The sequence below is a fragment of the Acomys russatus genome, chromosome 9 (genome assembly GCF_903995435.1).
Source record: "Acomys russatus chromosome 9, mAcoRus1.1, whole genome shotgun sequence".
NCBI lineage: Eukaryota > Metazoa > Chordata > Mammalia > Rodentia > Muridae > Acomys > Acomys russatus.
This window is the reverse complement of record NC_067145.1, coordinates 27,537,503-27,561,773: the sequence shown is the minus strand read 5'-3', so window position 1 is coordinate 27,561,773 and position 24,271 is coordinate 27,537,503. Positions and strand designations below refer to the sequence as shown.

At 41.9% G+C, this 24,271-nt stretch overlaps 1 protein-coding gene across 1 annotated transcript; it reads right to left on the bottom strand.

Annotated features, from left to right (window-relative positions):
• Positions 1–3,677: 3,677 nt before the first annotated feature.
• Positions 3,678–13,017, bottom strand: LOC127193809 (zinc finger protein 58-like). The gene is made up of 4 exons (XM_051151047.1): positions 12,961–13,017; positions 7,330–7,456; positions 6,736–6,831; positions 3,678–4,929 (listed from the first exon to the last, which is right to left on the bottom strand). The coding sequence occupies exons 1-4, from the start codon at positions 12,988–12,990 to the stop codon at positions 3,773–3,775; spliced, it is 1,410 nt and encodes a 469-aa protein (XP_051007004.1). The 5' UTR covers positions 12,991–13,017; the 3' UTR covers positions 3,678–3,772.
• Positions 13,018–24,271: the final 11,254 nt, after the last annotated feature.

Genomic DNA, 24,271 nt, shown 5'->3' with positions numbered 1-24,271 from the left:
CTATCCCAGAATCCTTCTTGCCTAGCGGATGTCCCACCTTCTATTTTCCCCTTCTCTATAGGTCATGGATTTTTTATTCATAGGTGATGCATCCATACAATACACAAGATATACCTTCTACAATGGGGTGGAGGGAAAAAAGCATGCATTTACAAAGGTAGGATTTAAAGCTTAGACCCTTTCTTTTCCATCTACTCTAGAGATTTATTCAGTTCTCTGTATTCTATGACTTTTACATGTAAATAAACTATTTTTTCTATCAAATCAATTCTAGAAAATATGTGATGTGTTATATTTTGTTTTAGCTTTTACTCAACAAGCTCATCTCCTTGCCTAACTTTAATAATGATGGATAACAAGGGACCAAATCAGTGGTGACAACTGTATATACAGAAGGGAGGACAAGGAGGGTGAGGAAGCCACTGCTCATCTTTCCTCGGTTGTACTTATGGCAAAGCCAAGTGGAAGATGCACAGGGGTCTGGAAGCAGCTCATCTCTTGGCATCATCCCTGTCTCTCTGCTGATGTCACACTGAGGCAGGACTCCTTAGTCCTAAATATCTGAGCCCTTCTGGTAATCTTTTTTTTTTTTTTGGTTTTGTTTTTGTGAGGACAGGGTTTCTCTTTGTAGCCTGGGCTGTCCTGGACTCTCTTTGTAGACCAGGCTGTCCTCGAACTCACAGTGATCCACCTGCCTCTGCCTCCCGAGTGCTAGGATTAAAGGCATGTGCCACCACGCCCGGCCCTTCTGGTAATCTTGTCTCTTGTACCCTCATAATAATTTCCCAGGAAGATATTGTCCCTCAGTAGATTTTATGGCAGCCAGTCATGTGCTGTAGTCACTGCTAAAACAAGTCAAATTTGGATATGTCCAAAACCAATAGGGTTTAAAATGGTATTTATTTTGGGAGAATATACATGTATATTGTGTGTTTTATTTGAATCTACACATTTCTTCACCTTAAATTACTTTGTAATCTTAGTAACAATTTCCACTCCAATGTCTTGAGCTTTTTCTTTTTTAATTTCTTCATTCCACTTAGTGCTCCGCTATGTGTAGGGGTGTAGGACAATTGACTAGAACTGTAAGTCTCTCAGGTTGACTGTCTCCATCAAGAGCCATAGTTCTTCCACTCAGGGTGAGACATAACAAGGCCCTTGGGCATCCACGGCTTTGCATGGATGGTTTTAGTTTGTGCAGATGTTGTCCACATAGTACTAATCACAGTGTGATTATGAATGAAATGGTCCTGACATTTCTAGCAAATACTGTTTCACTGTCACCATCCACTACATCCTGCTCTGACCACCATCCTCCCTCTTCTCCCTCAGAAATCCCCGAGTGTGGCATTTGCAGTGTGATGTAGGTGTGCCATTTAGATCAGTGCCCTCTATAGGGTATTGTTCTCCACACTTCAACAAATTGTGAGTCTATGTATTAGTCTCCATCTACCACACAATTAAATTTTCTGTAGGTTGTTAGGAAGTGCCTGACTCTGTGGATATAAAGATAAGGACTTGGGTTCGCTTAGTTACCACTCATAAGACTAACAGCATTAGGTTCTCCCGAGGGAGATCTGATTAACATCACCAACCACTAGTGACAGTGGGTGGCATGAGCTTTAAATTCAACCAGAAAATGATTGGCAACTCCCATAGCTTTGCTGCCACTCTTGCTCCATGTCCACATGTTGCCGGGCCATTCATTCTGCTTCTTGGGTTCACAGCTGGGTAGGACTGTTCGTGATGTTACTCCCATGAGGACATACCTAAATTGTGCCTCCGCTAAGAAAGCTAGGCAGTAGAGAGGAAGCATTTAAGTTGGTACCACCTGATTTTATAGCCACTGTTCATAACACGAGACTTTTATCTATGTGAGAAAGTTACAAATCTCCCCAATTATTAAGCTATTTAAGAATATAGGTGAGCAAGCTTGGTCTCCAACCTCAAAAAGGCTCATAATGAGGAAGGAAATGATGGCTGGACTTTAAAAGTAAAACAAACTACACTCACATTACATGAGATGTACACTGAGGTGTCATGTTATGTTTGTTTGTTTGTTTGTTTGTTTGACTATACTCTTCCACAGCAGAGAAGTGGGGACCCTCCCATCTATAAAACACAGTATAGGGGCTGGAGAGATGGCTCAGAGGTTAAGAACACTGTGTGTTCTTCCAAAGGTTCTGAGTTCAATCCCTAGCAACCACATGGTGGCTCACAACCATCTATAATGAGATCTGGTGCCCTCTTCTGGCCTGCAGGCTCACATGTGGGCAGAGCACTATGTAAATAATAAATACATATTAAAACACACACACACAGTATAATGGCCACTTTTGGGATTTTTAAAAATATGCATCTAGATCGTGTCCCAGCAGGGAAGGAATCCTTTCCCAGAAGATGGAAGATACAATTTCTACTTGCCTGAAAAGGCTCCCAAGAGGAGGAGGTGTAACCTCTATGTAAGCTGACCTTGCCTAACCATTTCATTCCCCACTTCTTTGAGTTATTTCCAAACCCTTGATGTTTATATAGGCCTGTGAAATAATTTTTCCCAAGGTGACCTATCATTTGAAAAAGTTTAACAGCCAGTTAATTAACCAGGGCCAGATTGTTAGATCGGATGTAGCAGGGGAGACAGGAGCAGTAGACTTTCACAAAGCCTTTCTTTCCCCTTACATCCTTTTTACATTGCGTGTTATATGGCTAGCATGCAATTTAATCTGATAAGGTCTGTGGCACATCCGAGGGAAATGCTAGTGAGTGAGCCTGTGGCTGTCCTGCCTCTATGGATATGGTAAATTTAACACCTTTAGTTCTAGCATTCTATTAAATATAATTACAGCTGATTTTTAAATTTATACTATATATGAAACATACTAAGTTTATTTTAAACTTGTTTGAAGTATGTATTTTAGCATGCTTCGCATATACAGAAGATTATAGAATAAGAGTATTTATTAGCCTCTCCTTCCCATTTTATTTCTGTAAATAAATTTCATTTGTACTTAGCATGACTAAAACCACAATCTTCGGCACATTAGAGCCATTTAGTCATTTATAAGTTACTGATTGTTAAATTTTAGGCTTTAGTGGCCATTGTTTTAGCTGTTTGCATAAACTGGTAATCTCAAGTTTGAGGTGACTTTTTAGGATCTGTATCAATAACAAAGTAAGAACTGCATGTACAATGGTTCATTATAGGCAATCACGTGTCCATCCCTCAGCTGAGTTTCTATGACAGGACAGTTGGAATCATCCGAGAAGCACTGTTATGAACTTAAAGGAAACAACACAGTCTTTACTCTGGAACCAAATATGACTGACTGACAATGGATTTTGTTAGCTTTTCCTGGGAGACAAACACCAATATCTATCCAACCTGGGTTAGCACCAATGTGGACCATTTTACTAAATCCCACCTGTAGAGAAATTAGTTTAATGGAGCTTCTTACCTACTCAGAGACAATGATGACAGGAGCTTGGGTGACACAACAGGGGAAACAACAGTAACTATACCACAGCCCAGACCTCTGATTCAGGCCACCCAGAGGACCAAGTTACAACACGGTAACAGTTTCACGGAACATTTATAGTTACAGAGAAAAGAAACTCATCAATCAATGCAAGATTCAAATACACTGGCTGAAGACCCTGGTGAGGAGGTTACAGTAGTATGCACTGTGGATTCATTTGAGTTAGACAAGGTCCGAATTGTTAGTAAAGAATTTCCCACACTGCACACATTTACGGAGTTTGTACTGAGAATGAATCATTTGATGTCTTTTAAGGGCTGAAGAGGTGTGAACTGTTTAAGACCGTGGTAGCATTTTTCTGCAGTATGGACTGTCATGTGTCGACTTAGGTTATAACCATTAACAAAGGCTTTGCCGCATTCCCCACACTTGTGCGGATTGTCTTCTAAGTGAATTTTTTGATGCCGTCTAAGGCATTTAGCGGAGGAAAAACACTTGCCACAGTTTTCACAGTTGTAGGACTTCTCTCTAGTATGAATTATCTTATGTCTCTTAAGGGATGAGTGATAATGAAAGGTTCTGCGACATTTGTCACATCTGTATGGTTCCTCTCCAGGGTGAATTGTTTGATGTTCCTGAAGGCTTGCAGAACAAGAAAACCTTCTGTCACATTTTGCACACTTGTAGGGATTGTCTTCGGAATGGGTCGTTTGATGTCGTCTAAGGGATGAAGATGAGCAAAAACATCTGCCGCACTCTGCACACTTGTAGGGATTGTCTTCAGAGTGAATTTTTTGATGCCTTAGAAGACTGGAAAATAAGGAAAAACATCTGCAACACTGTTCACACTTGTAGGGTTTTTCTCCAGTATGGGCCGTCTTGTGTAGTCTAAGGGCTGAGTAATAACGGAAGGCTTTTGTGCATTCCTCACACTTGTATAGTTTCTTTCCAATATGAATCTGTTCATGTTCCTGAAGGTGTGGAGAACAGGAAAATCTTTTGCCACATTTTTCATAGTTGTAGGGATTTTCTGTATAATGAACTCTTTGATGTTGCTTAAGAAATGAAGGCTCGGAAAAGGATTTTCCACATTTTTCACACTTGTAGGGTTTCTCTCCAGAATGAATTCTTTGATGCTGCTTCAGCATGGAAGGGTAGTAAAATGATCTGCCACATTCTTCACACCTGTAGGTTTTTTCATCAGTATGATTTTTCTGGTGTATAAAGAGTGATGAGCGAGTACTGAACGCCTTGTGACACTCTTTACACTTGTAGGGTTTTTCTCCAGTATGAAGTCTCCGGTGTATAGAAAGTGTTTTATGAGAACTAAGGGCCTTACCACACTCTTCACACTTGTAGGGTTTCTGCCCTGTAAGAGTTCTTTGGCGTTGAACAAGGAGTGATTTACAATCAGTGGCCTTGATGTAATAGTTATGATCATTGGGTGTTGTTGCTGTTGAGGCAAAGTTGAGATATGAACAAAAGTTAAGCAATATCTCTATACTTATAAGGCTTGTCTTTAAAAATGGAGACATTTACCCATACGCATTGAAGCATCAATGAGAAACTACTGTATATTTCAACACCAAAATGCACTGAGCATAATTCACAAGTAGAATAGGTGGAAACAATCCATCCTTCTACTGGGGTCAGAGCACAACCAAACAGAACACAGAAGAGATGGCATATTATTCAAAGCTAAGCAGCTAAAGAAGTTGCGAGGGCATTTTACTAGATAAGCCCACCAAGCAATATAGATATTATATGGCCAGAGAGTCAGGAAATTATAAAGTAGCCAAGCCTGGAAATGAAAATTAATTGTGATTGTGTGAGGTAGGATGAACATCGAAATATTCCATTTTTTTGTAGTCGTTTGGGGTTTTGTTGCTGTTGTTGTTTTATTTTTTTGAGACAGGGTTTCTCTGTGCAGCCCTGTCTGTCCTGGAACTCTCTCTGTAGACCAGGCTGGCCTTGAACTCACAAAGATCCAACAAAGATTTCAGCAAAGTTTTATAACCAGCTGATTTTCAGGGCCATGCCATTAGACCTGGGACAGGACAAATGGAAATTTTGATATCTATGATATGTTGCCTCAAGATAATTTCTGTTAATCATGGGTGAACCTGAATTTTACTATTATGACTTAATATCTTTCAGGTATATACTTTCTAGACATCAATATAAAACATAAAATACTGTCCCAAATCCTTAGGCTATATTATTTAATCTCGGTGTGGACAGTCTACTTGTCATACAACATATCTTTTGTACCTTCCAAAACAAAATTCTACATTTAGAATAAAATTTGCATATTTTGAGCTGGGCATAGTGGCACATGCCTTTAATTCCAGCACTCGGGAGGCAGAAGACAAGGAACCTTAGCCACACCTGCCCATTTTCCCCGCCCAGGTGATGGCCTTTTATTAATTAGCATCAAAATACATCAGATCAACCTCCTACAGGTTGCCAGGCATGGAGAGACAGAGAGAATCTTGGGAAGAAGAGAGACTGGAGAAGAGATGGAAGAAGTAGTTTGTGCCACCACGGGTTAGGTGGAGAAGAAGCACGTGCCTGGTATGGATGGAGAATTTGGCCCAGATGAAGAATATTAGCAAGTATATGGGATTATGGATGGGGGGGGGGGTAACTTGATAGAAATTATTAGAAGCAGATGGCCTGGGATTGGGGCAGGGATCCCATGCTTGCCCCACTCTGGGAAGTAGTTTAAGGCATTCATAACCTGCCCCAGGTTAACTAAGGCTATTTTAAAATATAACAGGTGTCTGTGTCTTGATTGATTGCTAGTGGGTTAGAAAATACTACCATATTAATAATTTAGGTCTCATAATAAACATTATTAGGCCATACTGGTAAATGAAGAACACGCGGTGCTCGACATGGGGCAATTCTTAGGCACACTGGTAAATTTAACCCTAACAAAACCCAGTCATGCTCACCTCAACGTAGAGATCTTTCTGGCATGAGCCTGCTCTCAACTCGACCAGCACTGAGAGGCATTGCCCTGAGTCTTACATTACAATGGAGACCCAATACAGAGAAAAGACTTGGAGGTCACTGTTAACACAAGCACAGCTCACTGTTGGGGAAACACAAAGCCTAAGATTTAAACCATCATAAGTGATTGAGAGACGTGCTTCTGTGACCACAAAGACAGGCAAGGGAGACCTGATGGGAAAGCCTGGCTTTATGTGGGGTCTTTAATTGCAACTCTGTCCTCTGACCCCCTCATTCTACACACCTGGAGGCACAGTGAAAGCTGCTTGTCTCGTCCCATCCCAAGGCCCTTGACTTTGCTCCAGAAATGTCACCAGCTGTGGCTTAGACACAGCAAGACCTGTTTGTGGGAAAGAGAACAAGACTGTTTGAGTGTTCTCCTACTGGGAATTGACACGACCCTTCCAGGACAGTGTTTATAAGGGAGGAGATGATGCAATGATCACAGACAGTTATTTCCTTACATGGTTTCTGACAGGATCATTACAATATGTGAGGGAATTTACAATGCCCAGGTTCTGAGTTTCATTTGAAGGAAAAACATTAAGACAGAATTGTGAACATTTTTCATTAACACGAGTGCTCCGTGCCTCATGCCATTGAACAACTAACAGTCCCACTAGTGTGAAAGACGCATGCTTTCAACAGACAAGTTAAACACACAAACGGAAAAACAATGAAATGGTTCTAAGCTATACAGCAACCTGCCTCATTTTTCTTAAAATAAAGAATGTGAAGCTCGCTGGTGAAAATCATAGCCTCCCATGAGATAATGTAGGAAGTGAGGAAACTACACTTTGAGGGTGAAATAAGAATTCACTGTAGATGCACTCCTCACCCAGGAACACAAGGTTGCTGTAGGTCTCCAGCATCACGTCCCTGTACAGACTCCACTGAGCAGGGTCCAGGCATTCCCACTCTTCTGGAGAGAAATCAATGGCCACATCCCAGAAGGACAGCATTTCCTGAAACAAAGACCAATAAATGGTACCACACTTTTGAGTTATTAAAACAGTTAACAGCAATATCAATACCAAGATGCATTGGGATGGCTAGTTCACCTGTCAAGTTGACACTATCTAGGGTCATTAGAGAAGAGAGAAGCATCATTGAGAAAATGCTTCCCTAAACTGCCCTATAGGGACGTCTGCGGGACATTTTCATAATCAGTGACTGATACGATATAGCGCAGCACACTATGGGTAATGCTGGCCCTAGGCAGGTGGGTCTATGTACAGGGAAGCATACTGAACAAGCCATGGGAAGCAAGCCAGGAAGCACTACTCCTCTCTGGGCTGTGCTCCACTTCCTGCCTCCAGGTTCCTGCCTTGACTTCACTAGGAAATGAACTGTAACCTGAAGCTGTCAGCTGAAACGAACCCTTTCGTCTCCAAGTTGCCTTTCCTCATGGTCTGTATCACAGCAATAGAAACCCTAACACGGGCATCATGTGCTTGAGGACACAAATCTAGATTTTGCCCAGCATAAGAGAGAGCGAAAAGTGTTTTTAAATTGGTGAGGAAAATTCCTCAGACACAACAAAGGAACTCACATGATCCACACTGGACTCATCTTCAAGGAAAGACAAGGTAAAAAGATCCTACACAGCCGTGTGGATACTATTCATTTAAGACAGATGAAATGTAAGCAAACACATCTACAGAAGAACATGCATCTAGTGTCACATGCTTGTGTTATATGCCACACATATACATTTTCACAGGAGAAACTTATGGTGAGAGAGAAGGTACCTGCCAGCACTTAATATGCACAATCATAAGTGTGAAGTGAAACTAAAATACAGATTCTGATACAGTGCTTCTGGCTGCTGTCTGGGTTTCTGGATTTTTACAGAGTTGACAAGGGACAGGAGATGGAGCAGGCACGGGCTAGAACAAGTATGGAAGAACCCACAGAGAAAATATCATTTAAGTATCTAGACCACTTAAAAAAATCAGCAAGTAAAGGACTAACAACACTGTTTGATTTAAAACACAACAGACATTACTCTGCTCTTTTTGTCATTTCCATTTCCATGAGTTCACTGACAGGTATTGATATTTGTCATATCTGTAAAGCATGGTTTGCACGTATGGCACTTGTGCATTGGTGTGCTGTATATGCGAAAAAATAATTGCTGATGCTACCACGTTCTTATTTCAAAACTTTCTAATTTTCTAATTTAAGGATTTGGGTTGGTTTTTTGTTTTGTTTTGTTTTGTTTTGTTTTGCTTTGTTTTTTGTATCTCATTGAGTAAAGTCTCAGAATAACAAAACAGCCGTACATTATTTCCTTTTAGTAATATATGAAAACACCAACAATGTATGTAGTATTGTGATATTTCTGTAATAATTGCTTGGGTAAGCTTTGGACTGGCTCACTCTGTTTTGCTATGCTCATCTCCTCAAACACTATCTTCCAGGCTTCTGACATGTACCCCACTTGGTCCTTGCACACACTCAGCATTCAGGACAACAGTACCAGGAGCCTCATCCTTCTAGTCTATCGTCCCAGCACATTCACTGCCCAGGGAGTCCCCAAGCCTTTGCTTCCTGTTGCCACTAGTCCTATTATACCTCCATGTTTTTTTACAAGTCACAAGTCTGTTCCTCTAACATATCGATGAAACCATGTGGTATTTTCTCTCTGTGCAGGTAGTGAATTCTGTTGTCACATTGCATTTTGTCATGTATAGTCACAAGTCACAATACTGTGATTGTTTCTATGAAAAATTGTCCCATTTAAGTGTAATTACATCATTTCCTCCTCTTCTTATTCCAAGGCCTTTCATGTACCCCAGCATTCCATCCCAAATATAGGTGGTGTTCTTCTTTCATAGTGTCACATATGTGATGTACATACATACACTTTACTATGTAAGTATCATCGGCCCCCCTCTCTAGAAGCAGTCCACAATGTGCAGGAATTGTGGTGTCGATGCATCTATTGGGTCAGGACACAAGATCATAGTTCTCTGCATTTCCGTCAGTTTTGGTTTTCTGTAATGTTCTCTGTGCTACAGAGAGAGGCACTATGCACTTCCAGGAGGATACACACACACAGCTCTATGGAAATATAGTTGGGATGGTTTAGTCGAGTGGCATTAGCCTGTTCTCCTCTGAGACTCAAGACCTACCACGCGATCTGTGTGTCCCATCATGACGGATGTCCTCTTGGGCCACTTTTAAGTCCAATTATACAGCTGCTGCTAATGTCAAGATGTGAGTGTCACTGCTGCATGTTTAGGGATAGTATGCCACACTATCCATTGCTGTGGGTCACTGGCAGAACAGTTAAACAGGGGTATTTGTTGCTTCTCTCCCTTGGAAAGGAGCACCTTCCACTACTATGACAACTCATCACTAGGCAGGAGACCTTCATGTCAGAGCCGACTCCACTTCCCCGAGGCTTTTTTGTCTCAGGTGCATAGTCTTTTCAGCACTGGGAGGAGGTGTCTTTACAAGATTTTTGGTGCAAATGGAATACATCCTCTATAAAGAATGACTCTTTATAAGCCAGGCGCAGTGGCTCACACCTACCATCCCCACACTCAGAGAGGCAGATATAGGTGGATCTCTGTCACTTTAAAGCCAGCCTGGTCTACCAAAAACAATAACATACAAAACAACAACAACAACAACCCCTCAAAAACAAAACAAAACAAAATAAACCCAACAGGACAACCAAACAAAAACAATGACTCTTTATAGAGAACAAAGTTAAGCAGCAATGAGGAAGCCAACAGATCTCCCCGTCACAGGTAGAGTGAAGAAAAGTGGCAAAGAGAACACCCAGTAATTTCTGAACAGAAAAGCACTCATGCTGGCCCAAAAACTTATTTGTACCCAGTAGAGCATATTCCAGTTTTACCAGGAAATAGAAAAACAACAACAAAAAATCTGATTCACTGTTTTTTACCTATGAGATTGACAACAGCATGGAAAAGGTGGGAAATGACAGGAGTCCAGAGCAGAGCGGAGATGGAAACATTACCCTCTGAGAGAACTAGAGCAGGTCCCCAATCTCCTGGGGATGCTGTGGGTGGTGGGTGGTACATCGGTGAACAGAATAGTATCTGGTAAGGACATTAGCCAATACAATTAATGGCCAACATTTTAAGAGAACTTGATACTGGCAAAATTCCTTTTCTACAGAGGAGAAATGCAAATAAGGTCAGTATAAGGCAGGCAAAGTGCCACTCATTAACACTTGCTACATATTCTGACTATAACTGGGAGGTGGATATCTGTACTTCACTTGAATGGAGGCTGTTCCCAGAAGCAAGCCCAGAGTAACAGAATAGACAGAGTAGAAGTTGTAAGGCATCTTGTGTCTTATGTCAGTGTCTCTCAGAGATAGCTTTTCAAAGAAGTCAGACAAAATTGAAAATTGGAAAATTGAAAATCAGAGCACCAGCAAGTGAAGGATATGCCATAAACACTCAGGACTTGCACTGTCATCCATCTGACTTAATTTTTATATAGATACAGCAAAGACAAGAACAGTGGAATGCTGTGCAGACTTTAAGAGAATTGTCAGGGCAACCAGACACCTTTCAACTCAAGATATGTCACTGAGATGTTATTGCATCTGAGAATGACTAAGGAGGACACTATGACAGACACGTTCACAACAGAAAATGACAACACAATGAAACCCTGTGCTGCTCAGGTTTACTCCTTGCATACGCGTTTGACTCCTGATCAAATCTGCTGTAATCTCTCTCCATGGCCTCTGACGTAAACATACACACTGGCAGGGTCTGAATGTCGTCACCCGGCACACCTCCTCTCCACAGCTCTCCAGATCTGACATGTCTGACACAGCAGGGCTCATGCCTGCGATGTAGCAAGTAACTGCTTCCCTCATGCTAACACTAGAGCACAACAAAAGAAGCCTGGGAGCAATGAGAGGACCACACACCAAGGGGAGCTGGACTCACACCCGGGGAAGAGGAAGGAATCCCACATCAGCAGTTGGCTTCACTGGCTGGAGATGGCGGTACCCACGGGAGGGACAGTGAGGAAGTGGTTTTGTGCTGACTGTAAGAAGCATCTGCACACAGCTGGACAGGGACAGGGAAGGCATCCCAGCTGCAGCTGCAGCAGAAGACAGGAATGCAAACCACCGTGGCCTGCATCCATCAGGAACTGCAGGAAGGAGCTGAAGAATAACAGAGTCTTAGGGGAGATATGAAAGCAGCAACCTGGAAGAATTCGGTGAGACCAGAGGAGAGCATCGTCAGGTCATGACAGTAGCTAATACAGATTATTATCCAAAAAGAATGAACATTCGCTTAAGTAATTCAAGGGAAAGAGAATTCTTCCTCACACTGTGTATTCCAACAAGTATGTAATCGCCAGAATGTAATGTCTTTAACAAAAGCATGCTAGCAAAAAAAGTTTATATTACACATGGAATGAGTCAAGTTAAGGACAGGTAGTTTGTAAGTCAGCAAAGTGTTGACTGCATGGATCTGTCTTCTGATCATTGTAAGACTGAAATGAACCATAGCAAGCATTTCTCATGTTTATCAAACATGTTTAAATGTTTTGTGATACATACTCAGGCAGCCTAGGCTGGCCTTGAATTTCCTTTGTAGCAGGGAAGGACCACAGAGTCCTGCCCCACCTCACAGATGCAGATGACAGGGATGCACCTCAGAGTAAGGCTGCAGTTTCTCTTCTATCAAGTGACTATACACAGGTCTGTGTGTTCTTACCCATCCTACTGACCTAACACAAAGCCTGGCACCCCCAAACAAGGCCATGTGAGCTTGTCACCTGCTCCTAGACCAGCTCAAGAATTTCAATGCCAGATCAGGGCATACTGACACTCCCTGGGTGAGGTGTTGCTAGCCTTCAACCCCAGCACTAGGGAGGCAGAGGCAGGAAGGTCTCTTGTGAATTCCTGGCCAGTCTAAGTCTACAATGTGAGTTGGACAGTTAAGAGAAATACTGTCTCGAAAAACAAAAACAAAACGACCTTCTGACACAATAATTCAAACCAAAATAGGGATGGAGGCCTTTTCTAAGGTGAAGCTGAGTTCAGATTCCCCAGCAGAGGGCCTCTCAGCTGTGTGTAAGTTCTCCCCTAGCCAAGCCGTTCAGTGAGCTCCCAGGACCTCCTCAGGATCAGGTAGTCAGCTGACCACCACTGTCTGGCAATCCTGGACTAGCACTGTCATTTATCTACCCCCCACAACCAGGCAGCTCTGGTTCCCAGAAGCCTCAAGGCGGACTCGGGCTGCATACAGCTTCTGAGGAAACCCTCATTAAGGGCACAATCCCATCCCCCTGCCCCCAACCCCGACCTGCCATCTCATGTGTCCCAGCCACTGCAGCACAGCACCTCCAAGCAGCTTCTTCTGCCCTCCCACCCAGCCGAGGGGCCAGCCTCCCTCCAAGGCTGACACCCACACCCCGCACCCCGCACAGTGCAACAGGCTGCGCTCGTCCCTGGACCGACCTCCATGCCAGAGACTCGACAGGAAAGCATGGCATAAAAGAACACCAACTTTGAGGAAGCGAGAGGTAGGGGTTGCCTGGACAGCTGTGATGTCATAATATCCGGACTACATTTCCCAGAAGTCTGTGCGAAAGAATTTCCGGAACCCAGGTAGGGCAATTTCTACTGTTTGAATTTGTCCTGGAAACCCTCAGTATAGTATGGGAGGAAAAAGCCTAGTCGTCAGTACAGTTATGGGGAGTCAGGATCCTTTTTACCCCCATTTTACAACAGGTGACTTATGAATATGAAAAAATTATCACGCTGATTCAGTCGCATGTTAAAATAAGGAAGCAATATGGGGAAGAAAATTATCTTAAAATCATTAATTTCTTTTAACTCCAAGTGGCTCTTGTTGCTTCTTTGGTTCTCGTGCTCACTCAGAATGTGTTGCTTGAGATGGCACCAAACCTCTGACAAAATAGAAAATATTTGTCCAGTACAATACCTAATGGCCTTCAATTTCTGCACACTTGACACTGTTTTACTCAATACTTGTCCTTATCTCAACAACGTGTCTGTCATCTGTTGCTGAAATACAGTCCCTATGTCAATGTTAATCTCACTCACTTCCACTCAGTGGGTCACAGGAATTTGCTGGATGTTCACTAAGTGTTGTTACCTTACAGGAACCCAGTGCAAGGTGAGCAGGCCGGAAGTGTGCTGCTTTCCTCTGCTCACGTCCTGAGGTAACAGAGGCAGGACTTGTGCACCTATGGCAGGGACAGTGGCTGCAGGAGCCTCCTGAGTAGGAGAGTCAGTGTTGGCAAGGGTGGAGCTTCCATTCTGCACTTCTTTGCCATTCTGAGACCCCAGGCATCAAGAACCTAACCAGCCATGGAGGCCAGGGCTCAACCTCAGGGTGGCCAGGGGTTGTGGGGTCCTGTTTTCCTTTCTAGAGGGTACCCTACCTGTTTGCCTCTCAAGTTAGAGAAGCTTTGCTGTTTCCTAATGCCTGCTAGGTCTCTGGGCTGCTTCCCCTAGCTGACAGGGCAGACCGCATAAGGGCATTCCTTAGCCTTATGTGGTCTGCCTTGGTTTCTGCTCCACCAAGCCTGGATACTCTGGGGCTTGTTTCAACTTTTCCATTACGGAAAACAGTTGTCTTTTGGGTCTGGGTGATGGTACAAATCTATGAACATACGCTGTTTCAGCAAACTGCGAGGGTTAGGGCTCCCCACATAGTCTGTCCTGAGGTCAGTGCCCCTGACTCTGAGACAGGGAAGATAGATCAACCATCAACCAAGAAAAAAACAAGACAAAACACTATGATTAAGAACAGCTAACAGGTGTCTATGTAGATCAGACACCACTATTTTTTTTAATCTCTTGGACTAAAGGTGTTTGTAATAAAGGCTATTAATACATATTGAGGACCAGAGAGAAGTTCTGTCTTAAATCTCTCAACAATAATTACAGCATCACAGGTTTATCAGGGCTCCCTCATAAACCTCAGCAAAACTGTTAGGTGTTGTAAACATAAATTTAATAAGGATTATGACAAAGAAACACTGACTCAAATATAGAGCAAACCTAGTCTTTCTTCCGGGTGCCACATATCAGCCATTTCATTTAGAGAACGGCTTTCTACACACCAGCCATTGTTATTGATAAGGATGGGATTTAAGCCTGAAGCTCAGACTCTTCCTTTGCAATCTACTCTAGAGGTTTATTCATTTCTCCACGTTACCTCTAATGTGTATATGAGGTATACATGTTAATAGAGTACTTGCTTTATAAATTAATCAGCTCTAGAAGGTACGTCACGTGTTATCGTTGTACCTTTGTACCCACTAGCTCATCTGGCTGGTGTACACCTTGCCTCACTTTAATAACAATGGATAAGAAGGAACCAAATCAGCGGTGACAACTGTGTATACAGAAGGGAGGACAAGGAAGGTGAGGAGGCCGCTGCTCTTCTTTCCTCTGTTGTACTTACAGTGAAGCCAAGTGGAAGATACACAGGGGTCTGGCTGCAGCTCATCTCTGGGGAGCATCTTATTTCTCTACCTCAATGTTCCACTGATGCAGGACTCCTTATCCTCAGCATCTGAGCCCTTCTGGGGATCTTCTCTCGCTCCCTCGTGATGACCCCTTGGTAAGATGGAGTCCCTCTGTAAACTTCATGACAGCCAGAGGCATGTTCTGTAATCACTGCTAAAACAGGTCAAGTTTGGATAGGTCACAAGCAGGCAGCATATGTAAACTGATATATAACTAACTACAATACAGTGTGGTAGCTGTACTCTGTTCTATTCTAACCTTTCCCCATTTTCAACTCTGTTGCTGCACGCCCTCACCACCACTTCTCCCTTCCCATTTTGTGGGTGTTTTCTTCTCTTTCTATGGCACCAAATGCACTTACTGCCTCCTTTGGTTGTAGAACCATTTGCTGGGATGTGAAAGCCCCTCAGAGTGTCTGTCTTCACCAAGAACAATCAGTTGTGAGACACCAGGGTGAGGCATACTGAGACCCTCACACAGTCATGCATGTGGAATGGCTGGCTTTAGCTTGTGCAAGTATTTTCCAACAGCTGGCAGTCAGTGTGTTCTGGCAGGCAACAGTCCCGACATCCCCAGCAAACAGCATTTCACCAGACATCCACTACATCTTGATTTTGCAATCTTTCTACTCCGTCTCCATCTGTGATCCGCGAGGCTACTAGTTACAACCCCGGTGTCCCAGTTAGATCAGTGTCCTCCAGAGGCTGTTATTCTCTGCACTTTGATCCACTGTCAGTCTGTTTACTACTTTACGCCACGGTAGCATGTGTAGTATGCGCCGCAACTGCCAATGCCCTCCAGTAGAGAGGAAGGTTCAGAACTGGGAAATGAAATAACCACGTGGAAAGTCACAAGTCACCATGATTATTAAGTCAATTGAGAATGTAGCTGGCCAAGCGTGGGCTCCATCCTCACTGTGGCGCTTAGTAAGGAGGCAAGGGAAGGTGGAGATTTCAAAGTCAAAAAGCTACACAGCTTAACGTTGGTGTTTTTGGGCTATATTTTTTGTTTTTATTTTTCCTGCACTTTTTCATAGAAGGGAAGTAAGGACCGTTCCTTCCGTCTGTGAAATGTTATACAAGACAATTCTCAAGAGCGATCTTGTGGCTATGTCTCGATCCCCTCCCAGCAGGAAAGAAGGGATCGTTTTTTCAGAAGTTAGATATAATTTACTTGCCTGAAGAAGCTCAAGAGAGTATGAGGCAAAGTGTCAGGATAACCTGGCCTTGTCTAAGTCACTTCACTCCTGACTTCTTTTACTTACTTTCAAGTCATTGATTTTGATGAAAGAAGAAGAGCTAGCCCTCAGAGCCATTTATCCAGAGGCAACCTGACAATGACAAAAGTTTTTGTTTTTTTGTTTTTGTAGAAAAAGCATTTTTTTTATATGGAAAAAGCTACAGTAAGATCTGTATTAGCTGTCAATATAATATTGCGTATACAGAAAAAAATTCAAATGTGAAGAGCAACAAAAAAAGTCACACACTTTCCTACTTAGCAGTGCAATTAATTCATATTGCAATAAAGTTAAGTCAAGTACAATAAAACCAAAACAAGTGTTCCGGTTTAAGAGCTATGCAGTCAACCCACAGAATATCCTAAGACAAAGGGGCACAGTTAATTCATCATCAGCTGTTCGAAGTCTCAACAGTGTTCATGGGGGGAGGTGTAAGCCATGAGTTGACATAGAATCTATTGAGTCTATACAGTAAGAATATACAAATTATAAAGTGAGTTAACTGGGGCTGGAGAGATGGCTCAGAGGTTAAGAGCACTGTCTGCTCTTCCAAATTCCTGAGTTCAATTCCCAGCAACCACATGGTGGCTCACAACCATCTATAATCAGATCTGGTGCCCTCTTCTGGCCTGCAGGCACACATGGGAGCATAGTACTGCATAAATAAAAAATAAATAAAACCTTAAAAAAAAAATAAAGTGAGTTAACAAAGAATGAAATCCAATTTCTGGTTTATAAAAGTGAAATCTTGGGCAATACATAATGTGCTTCTCATGTAAAAACATCTTGTTTCAGAAAAATAAAAACAAAACCAAAAAATCTTCTGGTTGCTTTTCAGTCACAGCACAGATCTTACTGGAGATACAGTTGTCCAAGTATTTCAGACCAAGATAAATGTCCTCCTTAACAAGCACAAAATGCTATATGCTCTCGGCATAGTTTCAAGGGTATTTTTGGAAGTTTGTTTTGCCTTGCTTCATAAACACATTTAAAATGAGTGAAAACCAAAGGGCTCACAGTACAAAGGAGACAGCATAGGGCACTGGATTTACTGCTCATGTTTAAAAAGACCTAGATTTTCCAGTACTCCAGTATAAGTGAAAGTGTTTTCAACTTTACATTGCATATTTCTGAGTCCATTCTCTTGCGTGCCTGTTGTATTTTTCTTTCTTTTTATTTTATTTTTTATTATTTATTATTTATTTATTTATTTATTTATTTATTTGGCTTTTCGAGACAGGGTTTCTCTGTGTAGCCTTGGCCATCCTGGACTCACTTTGTAGACCAGGCTGGCCTCGAACTCACAGCGATCCACCTGCCTCTGCCTCCCGAGTGCTGGGATTAAAGGCGTGCGCCACCTCGCCCAGCTTCCTGTTGTATTTTTCCTCGTCTGATTTATAGATCTGTGCAATATCTGGTACTAAGGGGTAGTCTGGTTTAACATCACAGAGCAGCGAGCATATGGACAAAAGTACTTTTGATACAGTCAAAGCCGGCGACCGCTGGGACCTCAGGATGTCAAGACAAATGCTTCCATTACTGTTTATATTCGGTTGGTAGAGTTTTGTTGTGAAAGCAATCTTTGGTGGTTTAAAGGGATAGTCTGTAGGAAAGTGAGCAGTGAGGAAGAAGACTTCTCCTTGATATGCACTGTGAAGGGCAGGCATGGTGGTCGCTTGCCAGTGAAACAAGTCATCTCCCCCTGGTCCTGAAGAGCAGGGAGCAAGTAAATCACACTGCAAATTACTTAGTTCTTTCAGCAAAATGGGGGCAGGTATTGGCGTGGGGGGGGGGCAGGGAAGGGAAAGGGCGCTGCTGCCTCACAGGGCTGCTCCGTGTGTGCCCAGGCATGGTATGCCAGTGTGCCAACAAAAGTTTTTCAGACTCAATTTTTCTGTGTAGCTACCGCTGCCCTGGACTCCGTTTGTAGACCAGGCTGTCTTCGAACTCGCAGAGATCTGCCTGCCACTCCCTCCCAAAGTGCTGCGATCATAGATGTGCAGCACTGAGCCTGGCCTCAATTGAAAAAGGTTAAACACCAATTCCCACCAGGCCTGCGGGCTCAGACCTTTAATAGCCGGACTCAGGAGGCAGAAGCAGGAGGATCTCTGTGGGCTGGAGGTCAGCCTAGTCTACAAAGTGAGTCCAGGACAGCCAGGACTGTTACACAGAGAAATTCTGTCTCAAACTCCCCACGCCAGCCTCATGAAAAAAATTAATCAGGGCCTGACCACTGGACCAGACGGAGCAGAGTTTGTAAACTCTCAAGTCAGAGCCCAGTCCTGAGGAGCTGCTTTGATGAGCCCTGTAGGAAGCATCTTCCCCAACACTGCCCTGAGAACAACCGGAAGTGGGACAAAATGACCGCTATCTGCAATGTCCCCAAATAAATTGCTCCAGCCTCTGCCATGTGCACACGTTGGCCTCCAAAGTTTCCAAGAGAACGGGGCTGAAAAGCAGGTTCCATCTTCTCTGGAGAGAAGGTCTGGTTAGACATTTACCGGCCAGGGTTTTTTCTCCTCAGGCAGTGCTGTTTTCTTAGCTGTATGTTCACTCCACTGAATGGCACCTGCAGCTTGGTGTTTAAATGAGTGCCCATAGCTCAGCCTGCTGGGCTGACTGGCCTTGTGCAGGTGAGCCTCTCTCTGATAGTAAAAATCTTTCCTGGGTCTCCATGCAGTATTGCACATTGGTCTCTCATCCTGGACCTGGCATAGCTAGGAGGAGGAAAACTGAACCTCAGGGTGAGGGCATGGCCAATGCAACAGTCGATGGTGGTTGGAGACAAAGATTTGCTACTCACAGCATCCTAATATTTCACAGTGCCAGCCATTCCAAGCAGAAAAATTGGTATGTGCACATCTGTTGCTTGAGAGGTTTAGGATGAGTGCACAGACTCCTGCACTGAGCAAGTAAATCCATCCCACTGTCATGTAAACATGGAGTACTTCCTCTTCCCTAGGGGTAAGGAGGAAGTTCTCCTGAGCAGGCCTAGAAGCTGACTGAGACAAGCAGCACGTGTCCAGTAGGTGGTCTTTTCCTGTGAGAATTTAACACATTTATCTCTAGCACTCTATTTTCCAAACCAGTTTTTTTTAAATACATACATGATTCTGAATATTATTCATATTAAGCAGTTTACTTTAAGCTTGTTTTAAGGTGCATGTTTACACTGTACTTTAAAAACATATTCAGAAGACTGCAGAAGGAGATATAAATTGGTCACTCCTTCCAATATTGTCTCTGTAAATAACTTTCATTTGTACTTAGAATAACTATAAATATATTTTTGGAACACATTAGAGACATTTAGTCATTTATAAGGTAACTGATCATTTAAAAGTGTTTTAATTGCCCTTCTTTTAACAGCTTACAGTAAGTTAGGAAACTCAAGTTTGAGATGCCTTTTGAAAATATGCAAAAATAGTAAAGTAAGAACTGCATATACACTGACTCATACAGGCCGATTACTTATCTGATAGCCAAATCCAACTTGTATGCTCAGTAGGTGCATGTGGCTTTTATCCTCTTTGCAGGGTGGATTATTGTTTTTATTACAACAATGATGTGTTTTATATATATTTTTTTCTGAACATGAAGGGAATTAAAGACTCTTTATTCTGGAACCAAATATGACTGACAGTGTGTTCTGTTTCCGCGGGAGACAAACACTAATGCCCATTCACCCTAGATTGTCAGAGACTGAGAAAACATAATGAACAGTAAATAGTAAAAATAAAAAGGGAAATAATAAAAAAATCAGGAAAGAATTCATTAACTAAAGAATTGAAGTACAACATATAGAATTATCCATTTGGTTCTTTAATATGGTTAAAAGGTTTCTTCACAGGATGTAAAGTAAATAAACAATTTAAAAAGATATTTCTTCAACTAGTCATACTACCCAAAGATAGAGAGACAGAGAGTGTGAGTGTGAGTGAGAGTGTGAGAGAGACAAGATACCAAGACAAACCATGGAGAGAACCTACAACCACAGTGAGGAGCACACGAAGTTGTTCCAGTTCACTCCAAGGATTCAAAAACTTCTTAAGGAAATATTTTGTAAACTTATATTCCAAGAAATTAGAAACTTTACACAAAAATGGATATATTTCTAAAAATACATAAGACAGAATGAAAAAAAAGGAAAACAACAGCAACAAAAACAACAACAAAAAACTGGACAGACCTATAACAATAAGGAGATTGAATCAGTAATTAAAGCACAAAGTAAAGTCTGGGCCCAGGTGGAATTACTGCTAAATTCTTGGAAACATTCAAGGAAGATCTAACACCAACACTTCTCTAACTCTTCCACAAGATAGAAAGTGAAAGCCGGCACCAAACTCCATCCATGTAGCCTGTATAACCCTCATATTAAAACTAGAGAAATGCATCCACATCCACAAACCCCAACCCATATTGTAAACGAGTGGCAGTTAAAAGACTAGACACACGTCTAAATTCACAATTATACATTGTCTTAGTTAGGGTTTTACTGCTGTGAAGAGACACCATGACCACATCAACTCTTATAAAAGAAACATTTAATTAGGGCTGGTTTACAGTTTCAGAGGTTTAGTCCCGTATCCTCATGGTGGGAAGCATGCAGGCAGACATGGTCCTGAAGGAGCCAAGACTTCTACATCTTGATCCACAGGCAGCAGAAGGAGACTCTGTGACACACTGGGCATAGCTTGAGTATCTAAGACCTCAAAGGCCACCCCCAAGTGACACACATTCTCCTACGAGGCCACCCCTCCTAACAGTGCCACGCCCATAGGTCAAACATTCAAACAAGTGCATTTAAGGGGCCCATACCTATTCGAATCACCACATACATCAAGTCCAAGGTGTTGCCTTCTGTGAGATGTAAGGCTGAATTGCCTTATGCAAAACCATACATATTTTATGTATGTATAAATGTATGTGTGTATGTATGTATGTATGTATGTATATCCTAGACATTAAAACAAAAAATTTAAGGGCTAGAGACGGATCAGAGGTTAAGAGCACTCACATGCTCTTCCAGAGGTCCTGAGTTCAATTCCCAGTAACCATATGTTGGTCCACAAGCATCTATAATGTGATCTGATGCCCTCTTATAGCATGCAGGTGTACATGTAGGCAGAGCATAATTAAAATAAATAAATAAATAAATCTTTTTTTAAAAATCAGAAAATTTCAAAACACATTTGTTATAAGTCTAAATGAAACTAGAAATTGATGGAGCATATGTAACATATAATAAAGGTTGTGGATAAAACGCAAATCCCATGGACAACCGTCAATAAATGGAGATGGAAAAAAATTCATGCAAACATTTGTCATGTGACAAGGTTGTTATCTGTACTAATTTTCAAAACTGTACTCAAATTCTTTATTTGTCTATTGCTTGTTTAAGACACAGTATCTCTACATAGCCCTGGCTGTCCTGGAACTCACTATATAGACCAGGATAAACACAAAATTCCTAAGTAGAGAAAGAAGAAAATAAAAGGATACGAAAGAGATAGAAGTTGGAAAGGAAGAAGACAAACATTCTTAATCGCAAATATCAAGATTCTGTACTTAAAAGAGCCCATAAGCTCTTACCAACACTTCTGAGTCTGATAGTTGCCATAATTTGTAAAACCAATTTATAAAGACCAGTAACCTTAATTGCACTATCATAAACTTCTGAGAAAGTAATCAGGAGAAAGAGCACATTCAGAATAGTCTAAGAAATAAAAACCGAAAAAGTAGAAATATCTAGAAATACACCTATGCTGGGACGTAAAATATTTATACTAATAAAATTTTAAAATACCAAAAACATTACCCAAGGAAGATAATAGATTACAGAGACAAACATGGTCTTAGATTACAGATCTCATATTGTAGAAAGGGCTACATTACTAAAACTGTATAGTCAATGCAATCCACATAAAAATTCTAATGAAACCACCATAGAACATGGGGAAAATACATAGGGACACCAATCCAGAAATAATCAATGATGTATAGTTTTTATATCAAATTGCACCACAGACCCATAGTGAAACATAATGGGACATGCATAAAAACAAACATATAGTCCAACATAATGCAATCTAAGAACAAGAGATAAACACTAAAGCAATGGACATGTAATTTTGGTCAAAAGTGTCAAAACCAGGAACTAGAATTGACAGCCCTTTCAACAAATACTATTGAGAAGACAAAATGGTAAACACCTAATCCTACAGCTCCAGTTGAACCTGAGGGCCTCTGATGAAATGTAGTTGACTCCAAAGAACTTAGGGAGACCCACACATCCTGCTGTGCTTGCTGGACACACATCCTCTTCTCCTGGCTACACCTGAGTGATTGGCAGGATTCTGGTGTCTACAATGACTTCTTTCAACTACATACAAACATACCATGTTAACCATAAGCAATGCCCCATGTTTATGCATATTCTGTATTAATAGTGTGTGTCTACTATACTGCAATAGATCCACTACTATCTAAGTTATATGGAAATACTCTGCAAAACAATTTCCATGTACACAGCACTTTAAACTAAATGATAGCTAATTTGCTACTATGGTTCAAACGCAAGAAAAGATCCTTCCAGTGTCATTATAAGAAGAAGGAAATTCTACAATATGAATCACTCATAGGGTTGATCTTAAGGCTTTTTCACGCTATTGATCCGTAAGGCTTCTAAGTCAAACAAACGTCTGACACCAAGGTGTGAAGAATAACCAGTTTCTCCTGTCACCTGCGTTTGCTGCTGTCATTCATGCCTACGTTTCTCCTGTCACCTGCGTTTGCTGCTGTCATTCATGCCTACGTTTCTCCTGTTGAGTTTGGAACAATTGCTCAACACATAGCTACTCTCTAATTTCACAGGTTCCTCTCCAGTATGAAAAATCTGGTTAAATTAGGGAAAAATTATAAAAATTATTTGTCATATTCTTTGTGTCTGCAGGGCTTGTCTGCAGTGTTCAGGAGTGGAGCTGGACACAAAAAAGGCCTTGTGACACTGACATTTATAGGCCACCTGATGGTGACAGCTGAGGTATGAAGAAGACTGATAAGCCTCCCATATTCATTGCTGTCCTAGATTGATTTCTGTTGGACTGGTAAATGACAGGATAAAAACAATGTGGGGGAAATAATCAGCTAATTTCAAATTTTGAGTTACTGTTCCTCATCCAGGGGAGCTAGGACAGGAAGTGATGCAGAAACCATGCAGGGAACACTGCAATCAAGAGCACCAGTGCAGGGCGGTGCTGGTTATCCTGGCTGGCTTCTCCTACTGCATGCAGAAATCAAGAAAATGCCCCAACACAAGTTTATAAGCAAGTAACAAATTGAGTCAGATAATGCTGGCTCCATGGGGGATGTAGACAGCTAACAAGGTCATCTGCACCTGCAGGGTTTGTCAACTGCACCAGTTCTTTGGTGTTGATGAAGACTTGAAGTACTATTCAAGGCTTAGGGACAGTGTCGTATGCAGAGAGTGTCTCTGCAGTGTCAAGTCTCTGGGGACAGTTAAGGTGTGAAGAACAGGTAGAGAAGATGCCACATTGATTGCTTCTGTAGGCTTCCTCATAAGAGTTATTATCTGATGCTTATACAGGCATGGGGAATAGCTCAACCCTGGTCCTTTTCTGTATGGGTAGGGTTTCTCTCAAGTGCATAGTACTGAGGTTGAACCAGGACTGACCGATAACTGAAACCTTCACCACATCTTTCACATTACAACCTTGATGGTCAGGGTAAAGATTGTTGTTATTTTAAGATACAAAGAAACACTAAAAGCTGGTCAGCCCCTTCACGTTTGACTGGCTGGTGACACACTTGCCCTTCCTCAGATGCGTGGCTTCTCTACTCTTCATTCATTTGTGCTCTGTGAGGTCTCAATGACCAGCATAGGCTTTACCGCATTCTGCACACTGTGGAGTTTCTATTCAGAATGAACTATTTGGTGTCTTTTAAGTATAAACTTCTTTTTTTTTTTTTTTTTTTTTACAACCTTTACAAGATTTCTCTACAAAATGA